Here is an 11,299-nt window from a genome sequence, read left to right as displayed (position 1 = left end):
CCATCGCTAGGGATGTCCTCAAGACCCAACTGGATAATTAAAAAAAAATAGAGTTAATATCTGATGAGTAAAAAAAAGGGGGGGGGGGGGGGGGGGGGGGGGGGTAAAGGGTAACAAAAAACCTAGTTCAGAAGGATAATTAAGACTATTGATAGTTTATAAAAAGTCCGAAGAAAACACGTCAAGTTTAGAATGATATTTAGATATTTAGATATTCTGCCTATTAGACGTTGTGTATTGGATGAGTAATGTTTCACAGTTGACACTTGTTTTGGCAGTCTTAGCCAGTTGTTCTTAATTTCCCACTCAAATTGTACCTAAAAGTTAGGAGTATTAACATACATATTGAGTATAAATCAATAATATATATGACGACTTTGCTAGTATATGATATATCGAGTAGTACTAATTAACAACATTTTAATCGTTAAGTATTAATTTGTTTGCAATATGGATTGGGATACAGAATCTTACCCTGAGTACAAAGATTTTATTTTTATTCCCTTCTTTGCTCTCTTCTTCCCATCCTTCGATTCATATATACTCGACATATTAGTTTTTGAGGTAAATATATAGACATAATGACTTGCAAGACCCTTTGTATGTGGAGTACTTATTAATTTCAGTGTATCATCTTAGTCCTTGAACTCTATGGAGTTTTATGCAGACACCTGAACTTGTTCAAAACTAATATTTTGGACACATTTAGTATGATTTTTGTTAATTTAATTTAATTAACCGCGCTCTGATGATGCATTGCAAGGCATGGAAATTTATGTATTTTCTATCTGCAGAGATATTTGCACTTTATGTTACTTATAACGAGCCTTGGTTCACAAATACTCGATATTATTGGACAGGCCCTGGAGATGAGGTGTGGCCTGATCTCAAAATCAAGTAAGCTAGGATTTGGTGTACATACTTTTTTTTATTCATAATTTTAGCTGAGTCGAGGGTCTATCGGAAACACAGATTAAAGCTGAAAGGATGGAATATGTATGCTGGAGGATTTTACTTATACTCTATATTTGCGCTGATCTACTGGGAAACAAGGCGCTCTGATTTTGCTGCCCACATGATTCATCACATAACATCACTATCACTAATTCTTTTGTCTTACATTTTCGGGTACGTAATTTAGACGTGTATTAAGATTTAATGATTTGAACCTTAATACACATATTTTAACATTTAAATTCAAACGTTTTAATCATAATAAAAATAAGGTCTAATTCTTCTCCAACTACGTACATGCTATATAAGAGTAGTATATATATTGAATTAGAAGAAAGACCTTTCTAGTTTAATTTGTTTGTCTTACTATTCTTTTTAGTCTGTTTAAAATAAATGAAAGTGCAAGATGGCACGTGCGGGATCAATGGTTGCATTAATTCATGATGGAAGTGATGTACTAATGGAAATTGCTAAGATATCACATTACAGTGGATTTCATAGCGTTGCTGATATTTCCTTCGCTCTTTTCGCATTGTCTTGGCTATTACTTCGTCTAATCTACTTTCCATTTTCCATTATCTACAGCTCATGGTTAGTCAGATTAATCCTCGTACTTCGAATTGTTTCACATAAAATAAAATAGATGCTCTATTTATATTATTTCATATTTCGTATACGTCCTTTTATCTCAATTAATAATGTAATGTAATTAATCTTTAAAGATGAATTGATTCATTATTGCTTTTGCAGCTACGAAGTTCTTTTCATAGTGGATAAGGAGAAACAACAAAATATTAATGGAATCATACTTTACTTTGTGATAAATTCAATGCTGATATGCTTGCTGCTTCTTCACATATATTGGTGGACACTCATATGCCGCATGATTATGAATATCCTGAAAAAAGGCCACGTTGATGACGTTCGATCTGATAATTAAAAATTGTGTCTGCTTTAATAATAGTTTAATTGATTGACTATCGAAATTCTTATCCCGTTTATGAGGTTTCCATTATCCCCTCCTCATTTTCCTTCCTGCCTACCCCCAATTTTAAGGAAAAATAAAAAACAGAAACACTCATCCATTGCAACTTATATGATGCATTTTATGTACGGTACCTTTTTTTTTCAACAAATTTATTTACTATACGAAATCTTAATAGCAAATTATAAATATTTGTGTAGCTATAAAAATGATCTCATTAGGTTAAATTAGAAGTTTAAAATGAAATATAATACAGTACTATTATTTATTTTAGGAACAAATTAAATAGGAAAGTACATTACATAAGTTGGACGGAGAATAAAATATTGTTTGTATTATATACTTCTAGCTTGTGATCTTAGAGTGCATATATTTATCTCAATGATTTGCAGATTCAGAATCCGAATCCGATGAGGATGAGCATAAACAGAGTTAATGAGGATCAAAAGATTGGATTATTAAAACACTAGTTGTTTGCATTGTATTTCGTATAGTTTCATAATGTATATTTTTAGTTCTGTAAATATTCTGTTGTTGAAATAATGTTTGAATATATATGTTGTTACAACGAATTAATGTTATAACAAGGTTTGACTGTATAAATCAAGGAGATTCATCCATGTATATAATCAAAATATTTATTTTTATTCTACTTGTATAGTGTAATTAATTTTCAGGGAGAGCGTTCAATTATTGAAGCCCTTGCCTAAATCTTGCTACGCCATATAAACACAGGACATTGATGTATAAATAGGACTAGAGTGGTTGCTCAGGGGTTAACCACCCTCCACCTCCAACCTTAAGGCCGTGGGTTCACTGGAATTCTCCGCTAGTTCCTGACCTAGCCTAACACTTACTTGAACTCAATCTTTCAAGAAAATGTGGTATTAGATTAGTTGTGATCATGGATGTCAAGAGAGAACATTGAAAGCTTGAGCAGTGTGAGCAACTTTGATAAAAACATCCTCCAAAGTTGTATCAGCCAGGCCCCAAGCATAAACTGTGAATCTACTCTTAGCTTTATCAACAGCTTGAAATACATCTGCTATTCTAACCTCTTGCTTTGGCAACTCAAACTTCTGTGTCCCTGATAGATGGTATATCCTGTTGGCATTTGGGGATAGGCATCGCACCATGTGCTCCACTTCCTCCTCGTTATCTGATGATGTTGTCATGGTAAACACATAAGACCCTCCGTATCTTGCCTTCAACTGTTGGAAATACATGGTCAGAACAGTTTGACACTTGAAAAGAAGCAGATGGGAAGGTCAAAAATGACTTGGCCCTGACAATCATTTCCCTTCGTTCAATCAACATTTCTAAGGACCTTCCTGCTTTTAATATAGTATAGATAGATAGATAAGAAGCATATCTGACCTCTTTGGGATTTCCTATGCACTGCAAGCTGCCATCTACGAATATTCCTAGTCGATCACATAGATGTTCTGCTTCTTCCATTGAATGAGCTGAAATTGTTATCCTTTATGAGTAGTCATATTAATGATCTCATTAACCAGTGGTAAGAAACGAACAAGGGAAGAATTCGGGTGTGCAAATATATGTTGCGCTTGGGGCAAATATCTCATTTATCATTTATCAGTACCCTTCATACAACTCGTTAGTACTGTCCTGAGTGCACATAGTTTATTCATGTTAAAGGGGAAACAAAGAAACAAGATAAAGAATGTTAAGTTACTAGTGAGAATAATCGCTCTATCTTGCTTTGCACGCTTGACAACATTCCACAAGTTACTTCGTGAAGATGGATCCAGTCCAGTGCTGGGCTCATCCATGTAGACAACCTAAAGAGTTTCACAAACCACAAGCATATTATCAATACACATCTCGGAATACCTTCCCGCGAGAATGGATGGTAGGACTAACATACCTTGGGATCTCCAATCAGTGAAATAGCAACACTTAGCCTCCTCTTCATTCCTCCACTGTATTTACCAGCTTTCTTGTCAGCAACGCCCCCATGAAACAAGTTGACACTCTTAAGAGATTCTTCAACTGCCTGTAGGCAGAAAAGTATAAATAACCAAATATATATATTGCTTCAGATGAGGAGTCAAGTCTATCAAGATTTTAGTCTTTCAAGTTGCCTCGACGATTCATTGCCCGTAAAGAATCAACCAATTGCTTGTGCTATAGATTGAATAGTATCAGTAAAGATATCCTGGAGTTGAGGAATACAATCAATTTAATCAGTTATGTTAATTGGCTGTAACTTAACGCTGAATCAACATTCTGCTGTAACCGATTTTGGATTATAAGTTCAATTTTACAAGCAGTCATTAGCAATTAACCTACTTGTGTCAAGTCTGCTCCTTTAAGATTTTTAAGCCTTCCATAGAAAAGTAGATGCTCCCTTCCTGTTAATATTTCCCAAAGCAAGCTGAAATAAACTCCCAAATGAAAAAGACAATTAGTATTAGGTCAATATTATTTGCAGGAAGGGGGGATCAAATGTCAACTAAAAACAATTCTTACTCATGCTGTGGACATACACCCATGTTGGTGTATATCATATCCATGTCTGTTCGTATATCCATACCTTGAGCATATGCAGTACCGGAGCTTGGTTTTATGAGGCCAATCATCTGTTAGTAGAAAATTATCAATCAAGGGTGTTGAGTTTCACTTTTAACAATCTAAATACATAAATAAAGAGTCAGTATGCAGCTTATCTGACTACAAAATGCAAGGCAGTCGGAATGTGCTTTTAAAGTAGTGACTACTCTAAGATCACATCCTTGAGTGACTAAAACTTAAGATTTACAAAGATATATCTAGCACAAAACAGACAACAGGACTGACCATGTTAATAAAAGTAGTTTTGCCAGCACCATTGGGACCTAGCATACCAAAACATTCCCCTTGAGGCAAAGCAAGTGACAATCCTCTCACTGCAAATTTCTCAGGGTTTCCATCTTTCCCTGGATAAACCTTTTCCAAATTGTCACAAATGACGGCATGACCTGTACTTGATTCGAGCAACTGTTCAACTCTCTCCCGCTGTTGAAAGGAAGTTCCATATGGTTAGTATTGTAGACAGGGACAAACATATCCTGCAAAAATGTTTTTCATGAGAAATGTTAAACATTTACCTCCTGAGCAACATCAGGCTTCTCCATCTGTACGAAAACTTTAGACCCCTGCCTTCTAAAACTATGTTTCCTAGAGGAAGGTGAAGGCCTCTTTCGAGAGTGCCACATAAAACATAGGGGATCTTTCCCTGATGAAGCAATCTGATCAACGTAATAACCAAGAAAGAGAAACACCAACCACTGCACCAACATAATAATTAGGACCTCCTTCATTCCATTTTTTCCGTCACTCAAGTCTTTCCATCTCATACCATCCGTTCCCAAATAATTACCCTTGAAAGCATATTGGGAAAACTCATAAAATCCACGAAAAAGAGAAAAGCCAGGATATAGCTCCATAACTATAATCCAGCCTCCTACAATGTCATGACAGAGTTTACCAGAAGATTAGTACTAAAATGAAGCAATATCCAATTAAATATTTTCAACAACTCAAACAAAATATCAGGAGAAATGAAGCCAAACGAAACACACCAGTATCTCAATGCTAACATGATTTTTTTGCACAGAAGGGAAGGAAAGGACAAGTTGATTCTCTTCACCTAATGAAAAATATAACGTCCATGCTCCTTGGTAAATAAAGGGAAAGTTAGAAGGTTTAACAGTAATTTTTTTCCAATTTTCATTCAAAGCCTGAAGATTTTAAAAAATAACATGGAAATAGTAGGTTTGACAGTAGCAATAGGACGAGTGGTTCTCGTAGTTGTATTGCCCTAAAGCAATACAACTGAACTCCTCTTCTCGGGAAGTTTAATGGTTTGGGGGACGTCAATTCCCTGGATTTTCTGCCTTTCCTTTCCCTTCGTCCAGCCACTCTTTTAGTTCCCAAAATATATAATCCAAAATCGGTTCAATCTCTAAGGCAGATTTTCGCTGAGAAGGGATTAGTGTTTGTGTCCAAAAGTGAACAAAGTCCTATAGCTTCCCTTAAACAAAATTTACTATTTTCTGATAGCTCTAGAAAGCAGATAAAAGAGACAACCATGCCATTAAATTCCACTTTAGAAATTGAATTATGCAATCCCCTCAAAAGACCCAAATGAACTGCAGGTCAGTACCAATGTACTGCTTCAATAAAACAGGACTGTCACCAATTTGGAGGGTGACTAGGTGGTGCAACAATGAAAATCATGAGTTAGCGAGACAACCTTAATATTACGGAACTTACTGGAAAATGTTTCATCCTGGAGAAAGAACTGGAAAAGGAATGATGACAAGAGTCCATTTGCAAACACCATTATATAGCCGATGACTGTTACAATGTCAAGTAAGCAGAATCTGTATATCATATTAGTTGCTGAAAGTTAATAAGAAAAATTGGTTCATCATCATTCTCATAAACATTCTTTTTCATATGCGCAATAGTTGCAATATTAACAACTTCTATTACAGATAGTAAACCTGTGGCTGCCTGGACATTAGAGAAAAACGCAGCAACTAAAAAAGCAAGGGACTCTTGCAAGTTTATGTAGATGAAGTAAAACACGAACTGGATGGCGTAATCATTAAGTAAAAAGAACTTCAAGCCTGCAAAAGGGAAAAAGGGGAAATGAAGGAAATTTGTACCAGACAACTCCAGTTAACAGAAAGGCCTCAACTGAGTAGCTGTAGCATTACCTACTAATGAGCCGAAAATCACAAAACATAACATGTATATAGAAGCTACGAATAGAAAATAAGCATAAGAAATCAGCCAATAGGGACCATCCCCAAGTCCATGCATTTTCATCATGATTCTCAGCTTTTGCTGCTTCTCATAAACTAGAGCTATCAAAACAACCTGCACACAATTAATCATGCAATAAGCATGACAAGCATAAAATATTAAATAGAATCATATGATGAATAAAAAGATAACATTTGTATAAAGGTTATTAAGTATATACAATTACTCTGATACAAATTAATAAGATAAACTTAACCAGGCATCATATTGTTTCTAAAGAAAATAACCCGCGAGCAGTGGCGGACCCAGGATTTTCGTTCAGGGGGTTCGAAAAATAAAAGTATAAATGTGTATATATAAGCCAACAAAACAAAATTTCAAGAAAGTAGTAGTATTTAGTTTTAGTGGTGGACCCTTGAATTTTTTTGGGTTTAAAACCACACTTTTAGCATGTTTTATAAAATAAAAAACTAAAAAAAACGTGAAAACGGAACTGAAACCTTAAAAAAAAAAAAACTAGAAACTGATAAAGAAAAAAATAAAACGCTAATGCAAGGATTCGAACCCTCGACATGAGGCTTAATTTTCAGGGAAAATGCCACTAGGCTATCTCTTTCTCCTTGTCATTGAGGGGGTTCAAAATATATATATTCACATAAATACAGAAAATTACCTTATATATACAGTGTAATTTTTGCCGAGGGGGTTCGGGTGAACCCCCTGGAACCAACGTGGGTCCGCCCCTGCCCGCGAGGAATTCCAGAGATACTAAAAGTTGAAAGCTGATGTACATTCTGTCAAACCTCATGATTGATAAAGTGCTGAGCTAAAGAAGCCCGACACTGTATGATAAATGAACACAAAATTTAAGAATGTAAAGAAGATTATTGGATTTTGTGATCTTAAACTAAATGTGTGTACAACATACCAAAAGTACCCTTTGAATTTTGTTGTCTTAAACATGCCATGTTATTTTATATTTTTTATTTTTTATTTTATGACAAGGGAAACCCGCAGCCGCTACCCTTTGGGTGTGCACAGGGTAAAACCCCCCTCCTATGCAATAGCTCGCAAACCACATAGGAGAGGTAACCCGCACTAGGCAAGCCCGGTGTGACGAGCTCGACCCAAAAGGCAAACCCCTTGCTTTCGCTGGCAAGGGGTTTCAAACTTGAGACCTCCAACATGGAAGTCCCAAGCCCAAACCACTGGGCCACCCCGAATGTCACTAAGGGTAAAATGTGAATGTTGGAGATAAAAACTTACTAATTATATAAAAAGGCATTCTTTTGAAAAAAGATAAAAATGGAAGTAAGACACAAGGAAATGGAGGGCGCAAAATTTTCTTAGCTCTTCTATCGAATAAATCAGATTTTCATTCTCATACATGAACCAAGAAATAAGCGATTTTCACCCAAAAGAAGAAGAAGAAGACTTAAAACTCATAGAGTGACTAAATAAGGAGTTAACTTTCACTCCTCATGACTCCAAGGAATAAAAGGAGATAAATACTAAACAATGCAGTTGATGAATGCAAAGAAAGTTGTCTAGGAACTGGATTGCTGACAAGTTGGCATCAGTGGATAGCATTAACAGAAAACAGATTTGACTGACATGATTGAGACAGTCAATTGAACAAATCCCATCACGATAGAACATAAACAGAATATACTTACTTACAGGAAAAAGTTGTGAAACCACCCATGTAAAGAATAGTGGTCCAAGGAGAGAAGCAAAGTCCAGATTGAGTTTTGTTTCTGGTTTGGGCATTTCTTTGACAAACTCAAACAACATTCTTGCAGAAGGTCCAAGCAAATCCTGAATGTAGGCATTTGATGCCTGTACATAGCATTCAGCAGATGCATATATTCATTCCATTCAGTCAAGAAGAAGTGCAACATGAAGAAAATCAGATGACCTTTGAATTGCTAGTGAGATAAGGAACAGACAACTTGATATTTCTTAGCAATGGTCAATTTGATACAATTTGGTTCTTGCCAATTAACTAGACAATTTGACAACATAACGAGCTCAGGGTTATCACGCCAGGCGCCTTCAACAACTGCTGCTTGTCATAATCAAGCATAACTCTTCTTTAAACTTACTTAAGAGAGTAAGGAAATTAGACAATATAGAGTATGATCCAATGAGCAAATCAAAAGTAAGATGCTCAACTGGACTATGGTCCCATCCAGCTAGTTCCAATAACTAGACAAGGCAATCATAGAATATAAAATTAAGAAGTCTTTTTCTGAATTTAAAAGCATACATCAAATCTTACTTATTATATATGTGTGCGTGCATGTATATATGAAATGCATATTATTTATACAGATATGTGCGTGTAGATATGAAATTGGAAAGTTTACCAAATTCACTGAACGAGGAACCCTTGTCAAAGCCAAAGGTTGATTGCTTTTGCCATTCTTATAGGAAGAGTTATACCAAATACTCACATTGAAACCATTCCTATTTGAGTTAAGGAAATCATATGCTGCAAAAAAAAAAAACACGCATAATTAATGTGATACTGAAATAGCATAGTTATGCTTAAAGACATTCAGGCAGAGAGCACCAAAAAACCTGCTATTATCTCATTTATCTTTCTCTCTGGATTCCCGTTCCTGTAACCCTTATGCAGCTCATCATTGATCTCATGAGAACTATTACGCCACAAGTGTAAGCCTTTTACACAGCTTATCTCTGCAGAAGGAATTAACAAAGCTATAAACTGTATAAACCCAATATGGGAAAGATATAAGCTTGTTTGTGTGGAAGGGTCTAATTTTCTTTGACAATACTCGACTATTTGTATTTATAGAAGCTTTAATCTTAGACAGGATGGCAGAGCATGTGCTTATCTTCCCATAGTATACATATGTCAACCTAAGAACCTAGGAATTCAATCAGATAGTCCGAGAAGCATGTCTGGTGATACTACAACATCAAAGTTAAAAAGATCTCCCGTGATAGAAACTTATCCTACTTGGGCCACACAATAACCATGAAACGTAGACTCAAGTTCTACAACAAAAGAGGTTTACTTTTTCAGCCTAAGCCTTGTTCTTTTTCCTGAATTACACATGCAATATCTAGAACATCAAAATGGCTAACGTTAGTCAGAGCTCAGAAAGCAGTAATGAACATAAATCGACTACCTTGCTGAACAGCGACAAAACCAAATTCTAATGGAAGTGAGAATGTGAAGTTAGGAGAACACTGTGACCGAACATTGTAGACTGTCTGTTTGGAGAAGAAAGCTGCCTCAAGAAAATTCATATACTTAGTCTGTGACTCAGAACCCTGAAAATTTGGAAGGTGTTTCATCATCGAACAACGAGTAAATTTTGAACCTATGTACCGCGAATCTCAAGCAAAATAGTAAAACAGAATAAGCTGAATGCAGAGAGGCTCACCAAGACATCATAGGCTAAGCTATAGAAAATGTCAGAGTAATCCAGAGTTGATCCACTGCTGAACAAATTTGTACCCATACCTATTAAATTCCACATTATTCGACATACACTATGAATAGTATCAAAGAAATTAAATACTCAATTCACTTATAGTATACTAGGATCACAAAAAAAATAATTCATACTTTCTCCAAGAGTCTTATTAGTTCCAGTTAGAAGTATAGTAGCTGGACAGGAACCCGATAGCTTGCACGAATCATCAGGCAAGTCCTCATATGAAATAAAATCAGTTTTTACAGCTCGATACGTTGATTCTGGTATCTGAAACAAGGGTGGCCACTCCAGTGGGCTAGGAATTGAACAACTGACGGCTTGGTTCAAATCTGAGTATTCGATACCACATACTTCTTCACATTCGCCTTCATCATTTTTGCCAACACATTTACAGCCGCATCGATTCCATGGTTTATCCAACTCCTTATTTACCCAAATTTGAAGGAAAACTAGTAATAAACAAAGTATTATAGGGACCGAAATGAGTCGAATATTTGACTTGATATCTCGTTTCTACAACAAAATGAGAAACAATCACGAAGAATAATATCACGTTTATAAACACACATAAATTTTTCAATATCATGAACAAAAGTGAACCAACAAAAATAACATCAATGTACCAAAATTTTTTTACAAAATAACATGTATCCCGTGATATCCCACAAATAGAATCTACGGAGAATAGAGTGTAAGCAAACCTGAAAAGTAAAATTCTTTCTGAGCAGAGCATTGGCTTGAGTGGAGAAGCTTGCTGGACCATGCACCAAATCCGCCATGGTTTCATTAATTCAGCTCTTTTCTGAATTCCAAGTGTTTTATTTTTAAACTTTTGTTTAAAGTTAGTGAAAGGAAATTCGTTGAGAAATCGGAATGAACAGACGTTCAGTCAGTGGCCAGTACACTGGATCTTCTTTTTATGTGCAGATGGCTGTAGGGCATGGTTCAATTGGATAATTTTTGTTTTCTTTTATTATTTTATGATTATGATTTATGACTTCACTTTTTTAAAAAATATCTCAATTCTATGTACTACTCCTACCACATAAAATATGTAGAAATATATATATATATATATATATATATATGTACATGGGTGGTGTACAGCTAGAGG

The 11,299-nt window shown here is 35.5% G+C and overlaps 2 protein-coding genes across 2 annotated transcripts; one reads left to right on the top strand and one right to left on the bottom strand.

Annotated features, from left to right (window-relative positions):
* Nucleotides 1-748: 748 nt before the first annotated feature.
* LOC102595512 (protein ASC1-like) lies at nucleotides 749-1,894 on the top strand. The gene is made up of 4 exons (XM_006344441.1): nucleotides 749-897; nucleotides 973-1,132; nucleotides 1,361-1,545; nucleotides 1,705-1,894. Exons 1-4 carry the CDS (start codon nucleotides 749-751, stop codon nucleotides 1,892-1,894), a joined length of 684 nt encoding a protein of 227 aa, XP_006344503.1.
* A 604-nt stretch (nucleotides 1,895-2,498) lies between these two features.
* LOC102584711 (ABC transporter A family member 7-like) lies at nucleotides 2,499-11,123 on the bottom strand. The gene is made up of 18 exons (XM_006344326.2): nucleotides 10,887-11,123; nucleotides 10,317-10,698; nucleotides 10,132-10,211; nucleotides 9,874-10,018; nucleotides 9,299-9,418; nucleotides 9,085-9,209; nucleotides 8,396-8,554; nucleotides 6,667-6,829; nucleotides 6,451-6,576; nucleotides 6,218-6,301; nucleotides 5,050-5,405; nucleotides 4,760-4,957; nucleotides 4,433-4,542; nucleotides 4,253-4,337; nucleotides 3,828-3,956; nucleotides 3,636-3,741; nucleotides 3,317-3,405; nucleotides 2,499-3,150 (listed from the first exon to the last, which is right to left on the bottom strand). Exons 1-18 carry the CDS (start codon nucleotides 10,962-10,964, stop codon nucleotides 2,851-2,853), a joined length of 2,835 nt encoding a protein of 944 aa, XP_006344388.1. The 5' UTR covers nucleotides 10,965-11,123; the 3' UTR covers nucleotides 2,499-2,850.
* Between the last annotated feature and the right edge of the window lie 176 nt (nucleotides 11,124-11,299).

The sequence above is a fragment of the Solanum tuberosum genome, unplaced genomic scaffold (assembly GCF_000226075.1).
Source record: "Solanum tuberosum cultivar DM 1-3 516 R44 unplaced genomic scaffold, SolTub_3.0 scf00055, whole genome shotgun sequence".
Taxonomy (NCBI): domain Eukaryota; kingdom Viridiplantae; phylum Streptophyta; class Magnoliopsida; order Solanales; family Solanaceae; genus Solanum; species Solanum tuberosum.
This window is presented reverse-complemented; position numbering and strand designations above follow the sequence as displayed.

Coding starts and splice junctions, on each gene's coding strand:
- LOC102595512 (XM_006344441.1), top strand. CDS start 749: ATGATGCATTGCAAGGCATGGAAATTTATGTATTTTCTATCTGCAGAG. Junction 1,133..1,360: donor TGTCTTACATTTTCGGGTAC/GTAATTTAGACG, acceptor TGAAAGTGCAAG/ATGGCACGTGCGGGATCAAT. Junction 1,546..1,704: donor TCCATTATCTACAGCTCATG/GTTAGTCAGATT, acceptor TTGCTTTTGCAG/CTACGAAGTTCTTTTCATAG.
- LOC102584711 (XM_006344326.2), bottom strand. CDS start 10,964: ATGGCGGATTTGGTGCATGGTCCAGCAAGCTTCTCCACTCAAGCCAAT. Junction 10,699..10,886: donor GAAAGAATTTTACTTTTCAG/GTTTGCTTACAC, acceptor ATTTTGTTGTAG/AAACGAGATATCAAGTCAAA. Junction 4,958..5,049: donor AGCCTGATGTTGCTCAGGAG/GTAAATGTTTAA, acceptor TCCTTTCAACAG/CGGGAGAGAGTTGAACAGTT.